Below are 15,193 nucleotides of genomic sequence, written 5' to 3'. Positions count from 1 at the left end.
TTAACTTTCGGTAAAGTTTGGCTTGTAAATGAGGGCATTTCTAACATTACATGGCAGATAAAATCCGAACTCAAAACCTGCTCTGAAAACCAAAAGTGATTAGCTTGTGCCAAGAACAACTATAGACCAGACTTCAGTCTGACCTAGCTCTGAGTAGCTAAATTCTTCAGCTGGTTTGTTTTGAAAGTATTGTAACTTTATGAAAGTCAGAAATTTCTTTTCTCTGTCTTAAATGTCAGAACTTTCTTTTTTCCAGTCTTAAATGTATGGACTTCCTTCTCTCAGTCTTAAATGCCTGGACTTTTTTTCTCAGACATTAATGTCCAGATTTACTTTTCATTTTCTTAAATGCCAGTCCATTCTTTTTCTCAGTTTTAAATATCAGGACCTTCTTTTTTCAGTCTTGAATGTCAGAACTTTCATGTCTCAGTCTTAAATGTCTGGACTTTCTTTTCTCAGACTTCTTTTCAGTGTTGAGAATTCAGTTTGCCACCAAATATAAGTGACAGAAATATTTCTTTTGTATCTACATATAGCTCAGCAAATCTTCTATGTTTTCTTATAATGAATGACATGTCAATTTATTAAAAGCCTAAAGTATATAATATTTTTTTTGTTATATAATACAGACATTTTTCAATGCTTCATCTCAAGAAACTTTCTCAAATTTCTTAAGAAACTTTAGTGAATAATCGATATGAAATTTATTTGTATTAATTATAAAATGTTTTCCATTGTTCCAGAGTTAAAGGTCTTTGTTGAGTAAAATTTAATACTGTGACAGACCCAAAAAAAGCAATAGCAAACACCTGTTTTTTATATATAATAAAAACGGCAGGCAAAATATTTAAATTTTTTTTTTTTTTCGTAGAGTAGATAATTAATTGTAGTTCGATGATCTCTATTAGAGATTTTAACCTTACAAACTTGAGATTTTATCAAAGGGTACCTGGTACAAAGAAAGGCCTCTTTTTTTTGGTTTCGGAATAAAAATGTTTACATTGGAGTCTGATTTCATTATACTTGGCAATATTGTCCTGATTAAAACTATAGGATTGTATTCTAAACTGCACAATTGCACTCAGTTTGAAATTTATTTCGAAAACTTAGGGCTGTTTTGTTTGTACTGTTTGTATTATAGTCGAGTTTATTTGTTCTTTTTATTATAATGTTATATTGACGATTGATAAAATTTTAATATTCAATTGCTGTATATAGTTATACAAAAGAAATTAGATGAAGGAAGTAGGTAATAACTGAAAAACAAGCTCTGAAGGAAATGAATTTGAAAACAATCCACAAAATTTAAGGCAACTGACATTGCAATTTTTTTGGTTACCGTATATATTATAATAATGATATGCACGGCTCCTGAGGAAAACCATGCAGTTTTAATGGAAGTTGTCATTTGGAAAAAAAGGTAAATTATGACCTATTACGGGGCCGGCGAAATCTGATTTTGACTTATTTGTCAGTTTTTATCTGACTGTCCGTTATATCTGATATATAGAGTAAATTATAGAAAATTTCCATTTGTCCGTACAGGCTGTGGGACAACCTGGACAATACACATAATTGATTTTGCCATCCCTGGATTTCAAGAAACATCTGACTGAGTGCCATCTATTTATTAGTTTACACTGGTCACTATTCATTCAGTACATATTTTGAAATTTCCCCTAAAAATCATGAATGGTTGTATCCAGATTAAAGAATGGACAGTCCATTTATAATATTTTGTGGGGTTTATATGGACTTATGTTTGGATTGAAACTCTTAAGTGTTAAATTGCTAATTACCTTTAAATTATATCATATAATGCTTTTTCATCGTTAGAATTATCGGGGATTGGAAAGCATTAATATTTCAATAGAGGTTACTATAAATAGTAACAAAACCGGCTATTTTGGTCGGCTATTATTTATAAATCATAAAGCTTATTATCATGTTATTCCAAATAAACATTATAAAGCTTCTATAACTATTTCTAAAAGTGTAACAAATATATTGTATTCAGGATTCTATACGATTAGCGTCACAAACATTATAACGGTTTTCGTCATATTATTTAAAATGATGGATGATAAAAATGATTGCTTAATAACACATAGACCACTGGTGACAACAGTTTCTACCCCAGTAGCGAGTACGAGTAGCAACTATAGTGCAGAGACCTGTAAGACCAGCTGGTCATTCGGAAATTTTTTCTAATATTTCCGTAGAAGTAAAATATTAGCTGCCGAATATGTTTAATAGAATTACCCTGTTGGTTAAACATATTTATTTGTCACATAAGAACATATTTACATACATGACATTTACAAAAAAAACCAAAAAGGATTAGACTGGAAGCAACCTAATGCTTATTGAAGTCTTTTTCCTGTTTTGGTTTTGAGCAAACAATACATTCATTATTAAATTACAACAATTAAGTTATAGACATATAGAGCCTAGGACCTAAGTGATTAGCTCATAAAATGGTCAGACTTGCACATTTGTTTGCGTACTGTAGTCTGACCATGTTGTCATAAGGCTGTTCACCTTCGATACAAGCAGGATAAGGGATCAAAGTTACATTAATAATAGCAAAATTACAGGGTAGTAGGAAGGAAATTTTAGGAAACTGCCTGGCAGAAAAGTACATTATTCTACTGGTAAATGAGTCATTTTAAGAATGATATTATATACAGGTGAGATAAACTTGGAAGCTAGAGCAGTAGATGTATACCATTGATTGTATACAGTCTCCGTGTACCTGCTCTACTGTTCCTGGTGATACATGGCCACACCTTGATAAACCTGCGGTTCAACGTGTCTGATTAAGGAACTCCACTGTAGTCCAAAAGGGAAAATTTTAAAATATGCCTGGACTGAAAAGTGAACAGTGCACGCCATGATCACATCCCTTATACTGTTGCTGACTTTGTACAACAGGCTTAAAAAGGGTTTCAGTATTATAAATTTGACTATTTTTGAAACAAAACCAATTAACCAGTGCCATACCGTTAATTTTCCACTTACCTGTTCCAAATTTAAAGCAAGGCAAATCATTTAACAAATTCCAGCAGGTCCTAGTATATTTTAGCTGCAGACGGCACAATTTTGCAGGCTTACCTTATTACAAGTATACCGGTAGTGGAGCCAGCAGGCAGACCAGACTATAAGTGCCGACATTCAAAGCTTTAATAGTAAAATTATGTAAAATTTGAGTAAAATTTCACTTTTCCTGTATGTAGAAATGGAAGTGAAAATAAGCCCAGCCTAACAGGTGATCAGCTGATTGAGGTATATTTAGATAGTGGCGGCAGTGTGTCAGTGTGTGTGATCTGATAATTACAAACAGATCGGCAGGCTTGCTATTGTTGGGTATACAAATGTTCTATTTTTGTACCTACCTTTCTACAATATTGATACGCACTTACATTTACTGGAAGCAGCTTGTGTTATTTTTACTGCTGTCATTGCAATTTTCTTCTCTAGAACATTATCCTATAGTCAGTATGAGGAGTTGATAATTCAGAATATTCTTGTATAGTAATATAGATTGAAGACCATAGCTCAAAGTTGTTTTATTAAAGATGTTGTCCAAATTACAACCCTACCCGAAAGTGATTGGCCTTTGCCACCAGTAGAACCTAGCGTATCTGCACATCCATGCAGTCTGACCCCGCTCTATACTGTTGTATGACCAACTCCAAATTTTCATCTTGTCATCCCCAAAACAGATATTGAACAGTTCTTAATATGACAGTAGACAATAGAAAAGTGTAAAATTTTGTAACATAACTTTTACTAATTAGTTTTAACAGAATTTATTTTATTATTCCACTGTGCTTATAATTTAAACACACTCTCAAGTCGGTTCCCTGGAACCAACCAGTAGTGAGCGTAAAGTTTGAAAATTGTACTTATTAACTTGTTATTCTGTTAAAATGTAATACTTGTTCTGATGGCTGAGACTCTTGACTGAATGGTCAAGGTTTGTTTGACTTTGTTATACTGACCCCTAACTGCTATGGGTTTAAATCCCACCAGGGACTTAAGATTCTTTCATGTGAAAGAAATTGAATTGTTTATACATAAAAAGCTGGTTGATTGAATTGGGGGAGTACAGCCACAGCTCTTATGCCAGGTTTTTCACTTGCTTGGAAAATTGTCAAGGTTACTATTATCGCCTCCAAAAAATGTTTCACTGTGGTAATGTGTTTGTAAGAAAAAATATTGCATGGACTGATAGTTGATGTTTGTGAGGAAAAGTATTACATGAACTTACTGACTTTAAATACTTAACAAAATTCCTATTGTCCAGTTTTTAAAGTATAATGCGTACCTTAGTAGTACTCTGAAGGAAAATGAAATTTTCACCGTCGATATGACTATGACAACTATCAAGATTTGTTTCTTTTTGGCATGTTGATCTTAAGTAACTAGATAAACTACATGTATTTATTTTTCTTGAAGGTGAATTTTACTAATGGCTAATTTTTTGCCATTTCTTGTTTTCGCCATGCGACCCGCCAAACGAAATGTCGAGGATTAATAAGTTAAAATGGCATGGGACATGGAGCGAAAACATGCTAATTTGCAGGGGCGATGGGCAAAGTTAAATAAACAAAATAAATAGCGAAAACAAGCTGGCATGAAACAGGAATGGCACAAATCAACCAAAATATAATGCGTTTCCTTCTTTTCCTATATAATGTGACATTTTCAGTCTCTTACTTCCAAATGATATTTTAAATAACTTATTTTATTTCAGGAACGGGTACGTTTGGAAGAGTGGTGCTGGCAAGAAATAGAGAGACGAGGAACTACTTTGCGCTCAAGGTTATGGCAATAACAGATGTGATTCGACTACGCCAAGTGGAACACGTAACCAACGAAAAAGAAATCCTTTCATCAATAACTCATCCTTTCATTGTTAACATGTAAGTATTGTATGGTTAAAGGCATAGGTAGGAAAAAAACAATTTATTTTTTTCAATATCTTTTTTATGTTTTGTATGAATAATTAAAATGTCATTTGTCATTTGAATCGCTAACGGATATAACTGAATGATTAAATCTGAAGTTGTCAAAATCAACTTCTGCCAAATTGTTTAAAAAAAGAATGAAGATGATTTAATAATATTATGAAAGAAGACCAAATATCTTCGAGCAGCAAATAATGGTTTGTGTGTTTTTATATATACAATGAATTTCATGCTAATTATTACATCATGATGGAAATTTAATGGTATGATTGCATGACATTGTGGCAGTATTTTGTTGAAAGCGACTGTGAAATTTAATATATACAAATAAGTAGATGTCAAAACAGAATTCAGGTCTTAATTTTGACTTTATTTAAGTTAAAATAGCCCACTGATTTTGCATTTTTTGTTTGATAATTTTTTTTGCTGTGCAAAAAAAGAGACCATTTATAATGCATTTTTGTTCGATAAATTAATTTTTTGAGCTGCCCAAATTTTTTTGTGCTAAAAAATTTTTGTGCCTGAAAGAAATTTTTTCTTATCTGTTTTTAGAAGATTAGAGACTTTTATTCCAGAGAATTATGACAAGTTTTTATCTTATCTTTAAGCATATAATATATAGGGAATGACCCTCAAAATGGCAGCCCGGGGAGGTAATAATAATTTTAATAATTGCAGTATGAAAAGCACTTAAATGTCTTGTGTGTCCTTCCTCCACTTTGGTTGGATTTTAGGTTGATAGGGGTCAAGGTCAAATTCACCTAAATGCTAAAGTTTATTCCAGCAATCCAGGTACTGAGAAATTTGAAATATTTTTTGAGCTGTGTCGAAGAGGCTATGTAGCAAATGTTTTTGTTTGTAAATGACAAAATTCTTTTTCAAGACCATTGAAAACAAAAAACAAATAGTTGAAATTCGCAGACTTGTATTGATTCTGTCTGATTTTGAGAAACACTGTGTAGTGCCACATCTCTCACAGACCTGCTACTTGCTTAATATGTTGTTTTCAATTATCTAAACTTTGGATTCAATGATCAATCTTTGTAATATTACACCAATATAATTACCAATATCATCGTATTTTTTCTAGGTTTTGGGCAAATCATGACGATACATTCCTCTACATGCTGATGGAATATGTCCCGGGCGGTGAAGTGTTTTCATATCTGCGCAACTATGGACGCTTTAGTAATACGATGGCGAACTTTTACGCCAGTGAAATTGTGTCAGCTTTGGAGTACTTGCACTCTCGCTCAATAGTGTACAGGGATTTAAAACCGGAAAATTTATTGTTAGACCGTGATGGACATTTGAAAATTACCGACTTTGGATTTGCAAAGAAATTGTTAGATAGGTAAGTTGTATACATAACCTTCACCTTTGACCTGTGAAATAAAGAAAATGTACTATAGTATAAGGATCAATTTCGATCAAAAGGATATTGACTATTTACCTTCTCCCATAGATAAAAATGATAAGGTATGAACATTTAAGTATGAAAGGCATTCGGTTCTATACTATAATGATAAAACAGGCTTTTTATACCCATCTTTTTATCTGGTCAAATCCAGTTAAGTTTTTTTTTTGATTATCAATATTCTTGTTTCTTTTCTGGTCTTTTAATGTCAAACTTTTGATAAAAATCTTTGACCTAAGCAATTTTTTAAGGTCAGTTTGTCACAAGTCAAATTACCTTGGTCGATATCTTTTTAACCATTCTAAAATCATATAATTACAAAAGATAAATATTTAACAAGGCAGTTCTTTTAAACAGTAGATAGTTCTTGTGTTCTCAGTGGGTTTTAACATGGTTTAATGTCTTAAATATCAAGATCAAAGTTCAAGATATATACAAATATAACTAAAACCAATACACGGACATAATGTATCTACATGTAATGTCGAAATTATCCGTTTTTAGATATATTCATTAATGTATATAACTTTAAATGAACAATTTAAGCCAAAAAGAAAAAAGATAAGGAACAATAGCTTTAAAATTAACAATTATAAACTAAACAAAATTACATTGTCACCTTAGTGCAGTAATGGGTTAACTTTATATATAATTTAATAGGAGATAACGCGTTACTGTACTAAAGGTGACGAATTATATACATACATGTTTATTACCCTTCCAGATTTTTTCCGCCTTTTTGATTGGATATTGATCACCCGAAAGAAATTGATATAACCGAGCCAGACGGGTAATATACACACTAAATTTCCCCGTTTGGTACCCAACGTTGTAAACAATATGCGCTGAGGTGATGCGCGTACGGTTCGATTTTACGCGGTGTAAATTCCGATTTAAAAGCACTTTTTAACTGTCAAATGATAAATATTTACCAAAGTTGAGTAATGATACATTATAACCATCAGTATCGAAAACAAATATGACCTTGTGAAAGCTTGATATTAATTACAAAAAAGTGCGTTCAACAGACTACTCCTTTTCTATTGTTTACTTTCGTAAGGTACGGGAAAAATACGTCATGTATTTATGTGACGTCATGTTGTGACGAAGAGGTATCCTAAAGGGACTCTTATTTCGACGTTTCATTTGAAACAGCAATGATTTTTTAAAAAATCGTCTAAACTCGGCAGGGGAAGGGTAATAAAATTATTATTTTGGTTTTGGAGTGATACATGTGGATATATTACCTGTCAAGATAAAATATCACCCTCGCCTAACGGCTCGGGTGATATAAAATCTTAACAGGTAATATATCCACATATATCACTCCAAAACCAAAATAACATATAATATAGAGACAGGTGACCTATATATATTCAATAAATTAACGATTATCTAATTTGAAAATCTATGGATTGGTTAATCTTTTTTTATTAAGACAATGTGTTTTCAAATTGTCTACAAAACACAATGCATGCATACAGTTTATAAATAACTTTAAAGTAGCATATTAAGCTATTAATCATCCATTGTCACAGACTGTTTTAAGTTATCGTGTGAATTCAGAATATTATCTGATTGAATTGAAATATTAACCCTGACACCCCTTAATCAGGGGCGTAGCTTGAAAGAAACCAATGTGTAGGCACTTGTGTTAGGGGGGTCCGGGGGCATGCTCCCCCTGAAAATTTTGAAAATCTACATTGCCATAGCTGCATTCTGGGGTATGTTAAGGCATGTTCTGAAGGAAGACTTTTCATAATTTTGCTGAATTTTGGTTACATTTTTTCCATCAATTTAAAGATGAGTGACCATACTTATATCACTTACTCAACGCAAAGCTATATACTGTGACATTTTGGCAAAAAGAGCCTTTTTTCCGTATATAGTTTTGGGTAATAATATATGAATCCAGAACTATACATTTAAAAAGAACAAATTTATGCAATTTTTTAGGCAAACATCAAAATTTCAAAATTTAAAATAAGGTTGTCTAAATATATAATTAGAAAATAATGAAAACAAAGATCAACAAGATCGAACGCCATTAACTAAATGCACCCCTATACACCGGACAATCGGTATTTACAAATTGATGATGAAATATCTAATGTCACACAAACAGCCTCGAATACATTTTCTCAATAAGATTTTATGCTCACATATTTCATGAATTAAAGCCTTAGTGAAACATATATAGAACATAGAATAGACTGTTTACGTGAAGTCAAACATATAAAGAAAGTAAAGACAAAGCAAACTTACACCTCCAGTAGTAGAATTCCAACATTTTTGTAATTTGAATGAACTATTTCGCGCGAAGTAGTGTTAGAATGTTCAAAAATCTATTTCACAATTGTAAGTATTACTTTCAGTGTGAATGAATGTGGCATGTCAGAACGCTCATATTTATTTACATGTGTTTATTTTAAGAACTAAAAAATTGGATGTTTTCAATCATGTTTTTCCTTACGTTCTTCCTTTCTTCTAATAATTCTCCATAAGTTACCTAAGTCTAAAGTGATAATTCAACAATCAATTATTCTCTTATTTTTCGTTGTACTTTCAACGAACTTACATCTATCCGCAACTTTTTGTATCTTTATTTTGAAAATTACTTTAGCTGGAGAGGTATTGTATTTTATTTCATGCTTTCCAGTGTTTTATTGTAATATATCAGATGATTATATTCTGATAAACCACTAGTGAAATTTATAAAATATAATTTTCACTGTAGCCGGACTATATCTGAATGGGGATGAAAAGAAAAACTAAATGGAATAACAGGCAGAAATAAATGCCGTCATACATAAATTTTGCTTCTTTAGGAAAAGAAAGTCAATGTCAGTATACATCATGTAAAAAATGTAACAAAATTAGAGAAATGTAACAGAACTTTATTTCAAAATTGATGATGTCACGTCATGATGTGATGACGTCACAAAGGAGAATGCGCGACGTTACGCGGCAAAATCAGTAAAAAATACTTAAAATCACTTAAAAAGCATGAAATAAAAAGAAAATTTGTTTGTTTTACATATAAGATTGAAATATATTTCATTCGTGAACACCAGCTATTATATTTTCACTCGTGGCTACGCCACTCGTGAAAATATTGCATCTGGTGTTCACTCAGTGAAATTATATTTCAATCTTACATGCAAAACAAACAAATATCCTCTATACATGTTTTCCAATTCAATCTGAATTACATTGTTTTGAAATGTTTGTAAATGTTACTTTAAGTGCAATTTAATAAATATTAAAGTTTCATTGAAGTATAAATTTAAAAAAAGGGAATTGCATCGCTAGTGTTAAAGGCAAACTCTCCACCACTTGGCTAATTAATGCAGATTTTGATGTGTATTCAAACACATTATATATAATTAAAATACATTTTAAAAAAATGTAATAACACAGATTATGTTTCACGTTTACTTCAAATCGACTTTATGAACTTGCCAGGTTTCATTTGTGCTCAAGATTTGACGGAGATGCAGTTTGAACAGAATAACGAACAAATAATTAAATCATGAATACCTTAAGAAGGGAAGAGAATAAAAAAGACAAGATGTCTAGCCTTCATTCGAAAGATATCGCTTAGCTTCCTCATTAGTTGTATAAAGCTAGTACTACCGATATCTGGATATGGCCGATCATTGTCGTGCATACTTGTAGCTTCTAATATTAATATTTTGAATCGAAGCGCTCAAAAACTTTTATATTGTCAAAAACTTCATCCGTCTATGATAGGTTTTACCACAGAACAACTTCATAACACGGCAACACTTTCGTTATGAAATAAAACTCGATATAAAGAGTATAAAACTCGATTCAAATAAGCAAGGTGACAGGTCATTTTCTAATATTAGGACCTACATATCTACCGCCCTTACCCTTAAATTTATATCGCAATTTTGTCATAATTTAATTTTTCATTTTTGAGGAAAAAGTGTAGGCACGTGCCTACAGTGCCTATAGGAAGCTACGCCGCTGTTAATAAGTGTATATTGGACTTGTCCTTATTGACTTTGGACCTGTCCGTTGTAACTGCAAGGGGAGATTTGATATCAAAATTATGAAGTTTGGAAAATAGTGAATGTAAGAATCCCTAAAGAACGCCCAAAATGGCAAAATTGAAAATGTTGCAGGCTCTGTTTTATTGAGCCTGGTCATGGACGGTACTGGAGAGTGCAAGCTACCGTCCACTCCCCCCAGTAACTGCTTAAGCAGAACTGAACATTTGAACATGAAAATGGTAACGTATTGAAAAATAGGAAATATCTGCAGATGTGTTAAATCTGGTGGTTATCATGGAACCTTCAATGTGTCATGCTCATGCCATTACGACACTTTCATGCCAGCACTGTCATGTCATTCCGACATGTTCATGCGAAAAGCGGCTTATTGTCCCCAAGTAAAAGAATGTGCCCAAAACAATAGCCTGAACTAAATTAAATGGAATTTTGAAAGGGGATCAGAAGTTATGAATAAATTTGTCAACAGTATAGTGAGGCTGAACACTGAATAGGAGCGTGTGCTGATGGCATATTTGGAACACCTTGCCATTTGAAAATATCATCTCGGAAACAATCAGAAATGAAAGTGCTAGCACATGGTGAAATGGTCTTCTTATGTTCTTTTTTCCTCTTCCATACATGTAACACTATATTTAAATGTCATTTAAGTGAAACAGATGAAAAAGCTTCATAAAATATGTACAAAGTAAATCAATCATTTTTATTGTTTCATGAAAAATTCTAAAAAGATCATTAATTTTGTGTGCTTTTCAGCAGCATGCTTCCAGATTCATGCTAATTTTCTTGAAAATTTGGAAATATGTTTGAAAGTAAAATATTGTACAGTGAACAAAGAAATTGATTCACACTTTGCAAATGGCACTTAAATTGCACATAAATTGCCCGAAAGAGGTCAAAATATGAAAAAATGGTCATACATTAATAGTCATCCAGTAGAAGTATGGTGAAAAATACTGCAAATTAAGTCTGTCATTAATCACACATAGTATGTAATTGTTACTTGAATCCTGATTCTTTAGTTAACATCTTACTAGATTTTTCTCAAGTTTGATTTTGTTTAAATATTTTGGCTCATCTGCTGGTATGCAGCTTTAAAAAAAATGATACTACACTCATTATGTTAGTTTCAAACACTAGCTCAAGTAAAGGCTTAATACAGACTGAGGTTGATCAATTTATTGAATTGTTTCAGGGATTTTTTTTTGGCTTATTTTATAGCCGTTATTGGGTTATATTCCCAATTGAAAATAGTATATTATTTTCCCAATCAACAGGAAAAATTTTCCAATTGAAAGTTACAACATAAAAATATTGAATAAAAGTTCTAAAATCTTTGCAAATAAGGGCTTCCTCACTGTAATAGTGCTTAAATCTTTGAAGATGCCATTATAGACAGTTATTGTTTGCATCCATTTAATCACTGCAAAATTTCAGTCATGCATTTTCCCCAATTTTTAACAAAACACCGCTGAAATTCCCAATTCCATGGGTATGGGTCCTGTTCCCAAAATCCTTGAAAAAATCCCTGTGTTTCCAGAGAAAAATAAGTTTTTTTATAATAATAATTTATTTATAATGATTGAAAATGATGTGGGACATAATACAGCTTGACATTCAATTAGATTCAAATCTGAAATACCATTAACAGCTATGTCATTAACAGTACCCTATCAGTAAATATAGTAAATATCCTCAGCTAATAAATAATGTACATTTTACTTCATATAAGTCAATCCCCTTTACAAGATATAGTAAAATAAATTGGTTCAGTAATTTCAAGTAATTACTTATTAACTTGTTTACATGATTTAATTTTGAACTGTAGGTAAAGTTTCAATAATAAAACATATATCTGGTCGGTGTACATGCATTCTTTCTATAGCATAAGGTCTGAAAAGTTGCAATTTAAATGACTGCCTGGTAAAATAGGCTTAATTAAGCAGCATGCCTCCAGAGTAATGTTAATTTACATGAAAATTTTGAAAATGACTATTATAAGTAAAATATTGTGAATTGAACAAAGAAAGTGATTCACACATTTGAAACATCACTTATATTACAAGCCACATAAATTACTAAAAATTGGTTGAAATACTAAAAAAAAGGACTTAATGCTGCACGGCTCCAGATAAGCAAAACTATTTCAATAAAATCAAACCTGAGAAAAATTGTACTTAGATTTTAGGAAAATATTCAAAATTCTAATAAAAATTTACATGTTATGTGCGATTAATGACCAAATTTTTCAGTATTTATATCTATATTTCTACTGCATTACTATGGCAACTAAGGGCTATTTTTGCATATTTTGACCTCTTAATAGTAATTAACCTAGATTGTAAGTGCCATTGATAATGTATAAATTGCATTCTTTTGGTAACTTTACAATATTTTACTGTTAAATTCATTTTGAAATTTTCATGAAAATTAGCATGACTGCTTTAATTACTGCATTAGTAATGCAGTAGAAATATGGTTATAAATACTGAAAATCAATTATTTATCGCACATAACTTAAATCTTGAATCTCTTTTACTTTTCTTAAAATCCTAGTACATTTTGCTCAAGTTTGATTTTTCTTGAAATATTTCGGCTTATCTGGAGGCATGCAGCTTAAAATTAATTTGGCACTATTACTGCTAGCCAACCTTAAAGTGACTAAAATGATTTTACAATATTATCATATTTATAACAAAATACATACCCGTATTAATTTAACCTAATATCTATAAATAAAAACTATATGGTATTATCGTAACGTCATTTTAATCTAGGATTATGGTGACTTTGATTTAGATTGCCATTAATTTTAATGAATAGGTTTGCTAATTCATACACTTTGGTGTCATGCCATAGATTTTTCATAGCTATATTTATATATTTTGACTTTAACCTTAAAAGTTCTAATGGGCCGCTCTAAGTTCACAGCAAAGACGAATCCATTATACAAAAGTGGCATGTATAAAAAATGGTTTAGGAAATAGATAGTAACTTTGATTGGATTCATGTAGAATAGTGTATGATTTTAGTTCAAATAGGCAGTAACATAATTTTGAAGGCCCGGTTGACCTGAGTGATTTATAACAAAACGTTTTAAAGATAAACTGCATTATTGCATTGCAGTATAAGAAAGACTGATATCTAACTTGAAACTGCATTATTGCATTGCAGTATAAGAAAGACTGATATCTAACTTGAAACTGCATTATTGCATTGCAGTATAAGAAAGACTGATATCTAACTTGCTAATAAAAAAGAATTAATAAAAATATGTTGAATTTAATTATGAGCGAAGAAGTAATTTTCCTGATGTCATTTGGTTTATGACATCATATCTGACGTCATAGGACGTGCAAGATGTCGATTTTAATTCTGTCTTGCGTAAGTAAAATTAATGGTATAATAATGCACTCGACTGACCTCCGTTTAATAGGGAAATGATATGAAGCGACTGTTTGAATCTGAAATTAAAACTGGCTTGCAATGTAAAATTTCATAGCATTTGGCTCCTGTGAAATAATCCCCAACATATTTGATTAAAACTGATCTTACATAAACTTTCTTTATATGCCTATGTTTATGTATATTGACTTACTTTAAAATTCAAACATTGAGTCACAAATACTGTTTATTTGCATGACAATTTCACACAACTTTGTCCGATATTCAAATACATTGGTTTAATAATATATTAGTTGAATAATATTTTGTATTGTCGAATTGCTGTATCCTATATTTTATCAGTAGAGAATATTTTCGTTTTGAAAGGAGACCAGTAATTTAGTTCACCTTTCGAAAATAATTAATTTTGACAACATTTTATGTTAAATAAATAAAAGAGAGTTGGTATTTATGACTTGTATATTTCCATTTTGAGAAGTAAAAATATCTTTTATTAGACTAGTTGCAATATAAAAAGAATAGATTGAACTTTTGAGGGGGCCCAATGTGGTATCAGACTAAAAATAGAACTTTAAAAAAACATGTACTGTACTTTTATTTTCTATTGAACTCTATCTATAAGTGGTCATGTAAAAGGTTTTATGGACTTTTCCACCATCAAAACTGGACAAGTCTATTGCGCAAAATCAGATAGACTTATAAAAATAGTGAATACCCTCTGGAATCCATTTCTGAAAACCTATCAACCAACCAGTTCTTAGCAATGAGTATAAAGATTCTTGGTTAAGGAAATAAAGGTTTGCCTACTGGACCCTGACAGAAATGTTTGCCCCAGACAGAAAGGTCTGCCCCTGACAGCTAAGTTTGCCTCTGACAGAAAGGTTTGCCCCTGACAGATAGGTTTTCTCCTGACAGAATGGTTCTGCCTCTGACAGAAAGGTTTGCCCCTGACAGAAAGGTTTGCCCCTGAAATTTCTAGTCCAACCTTTTACCACTTGGCCATGAGTTTGCACCATGGATACTTTTAGATGTAGCATTCTTTTACATTGTGAATACTAATTTCAGAAACAGTTTTAGACTGTCTTTGAGGCTTCCTCAATTTTGCTGTCCTTGGGGCTTCCTCAATTTTGGGGATAATAAGGTGAAAATGTTAAGTTTGTGAGTCAAGAGTAAAGAATCTTGTAAATATAACTGTAAAAAAGTGATCCCTCCGAAGCATTAAAAACAACAAAATAACATGAAAATTGCAGTCTTGGTTTGATTGAGTCTGTACATGAGGGATAATGAAAAAGTGCAACACCCCTCACGCTCCATAGCACCGGCCTAAGGGGCACTCAATTTTCAATACTTAAAAGTGTTGG

The 15,193-nt window shown here is 31.7% G+C and overlaps 1 protein-coding gene across 3 annotated transcripts in view; it reads left to right on the top strand.

The window, feature by feature from the left end:
- LOC132739805 (cAMP-dependent protein kinase catalytic subunit PRKX-like) overlaps positions 1–15,193 on the top strand; it is a gene marked incomplete at its 3' end in the record, with an annotated part of 44,546 nt that overhangs the window by 7,990 nt on the left and 21,363 nt on the right. For all 3 annotated transcript variants that reach the window (XM_060727613.1, XM_060727609.1, XM_060727612.1), the window contains 2 exon segments: positions 4,760–4,928; positions 6,064–6,327. In XM_060727613.1, the coding sequence (XP_060583596.1) occupies positions 4,760–4,928; positions 6,064–6,327 (433 nt within the window).

Source organism: Ruditapes philippinarum, unplaced genomic scaffold, assembly GCF_026571515.1.
Source record: "Ruditapes philippinarum isolate M1 unplaced genomic scaffold, ASM2657151v2 ctg6283_1_1_1_1, whole genome shotgun sequence".
In the NCBI taxonomy this organism is placed as follows: domain Eukaryota; kingdom Metazoa; phylum Mollusca; class Bivalvia; order Venerida; family Veneridae; genus Ruditapes; species Ruditapes philippinarum.
The sequence above is the reverse complement of the archived record's forward strand: the minus strand, read 5'-3'. Positions and strand labels throughout refer to the sequence as shown.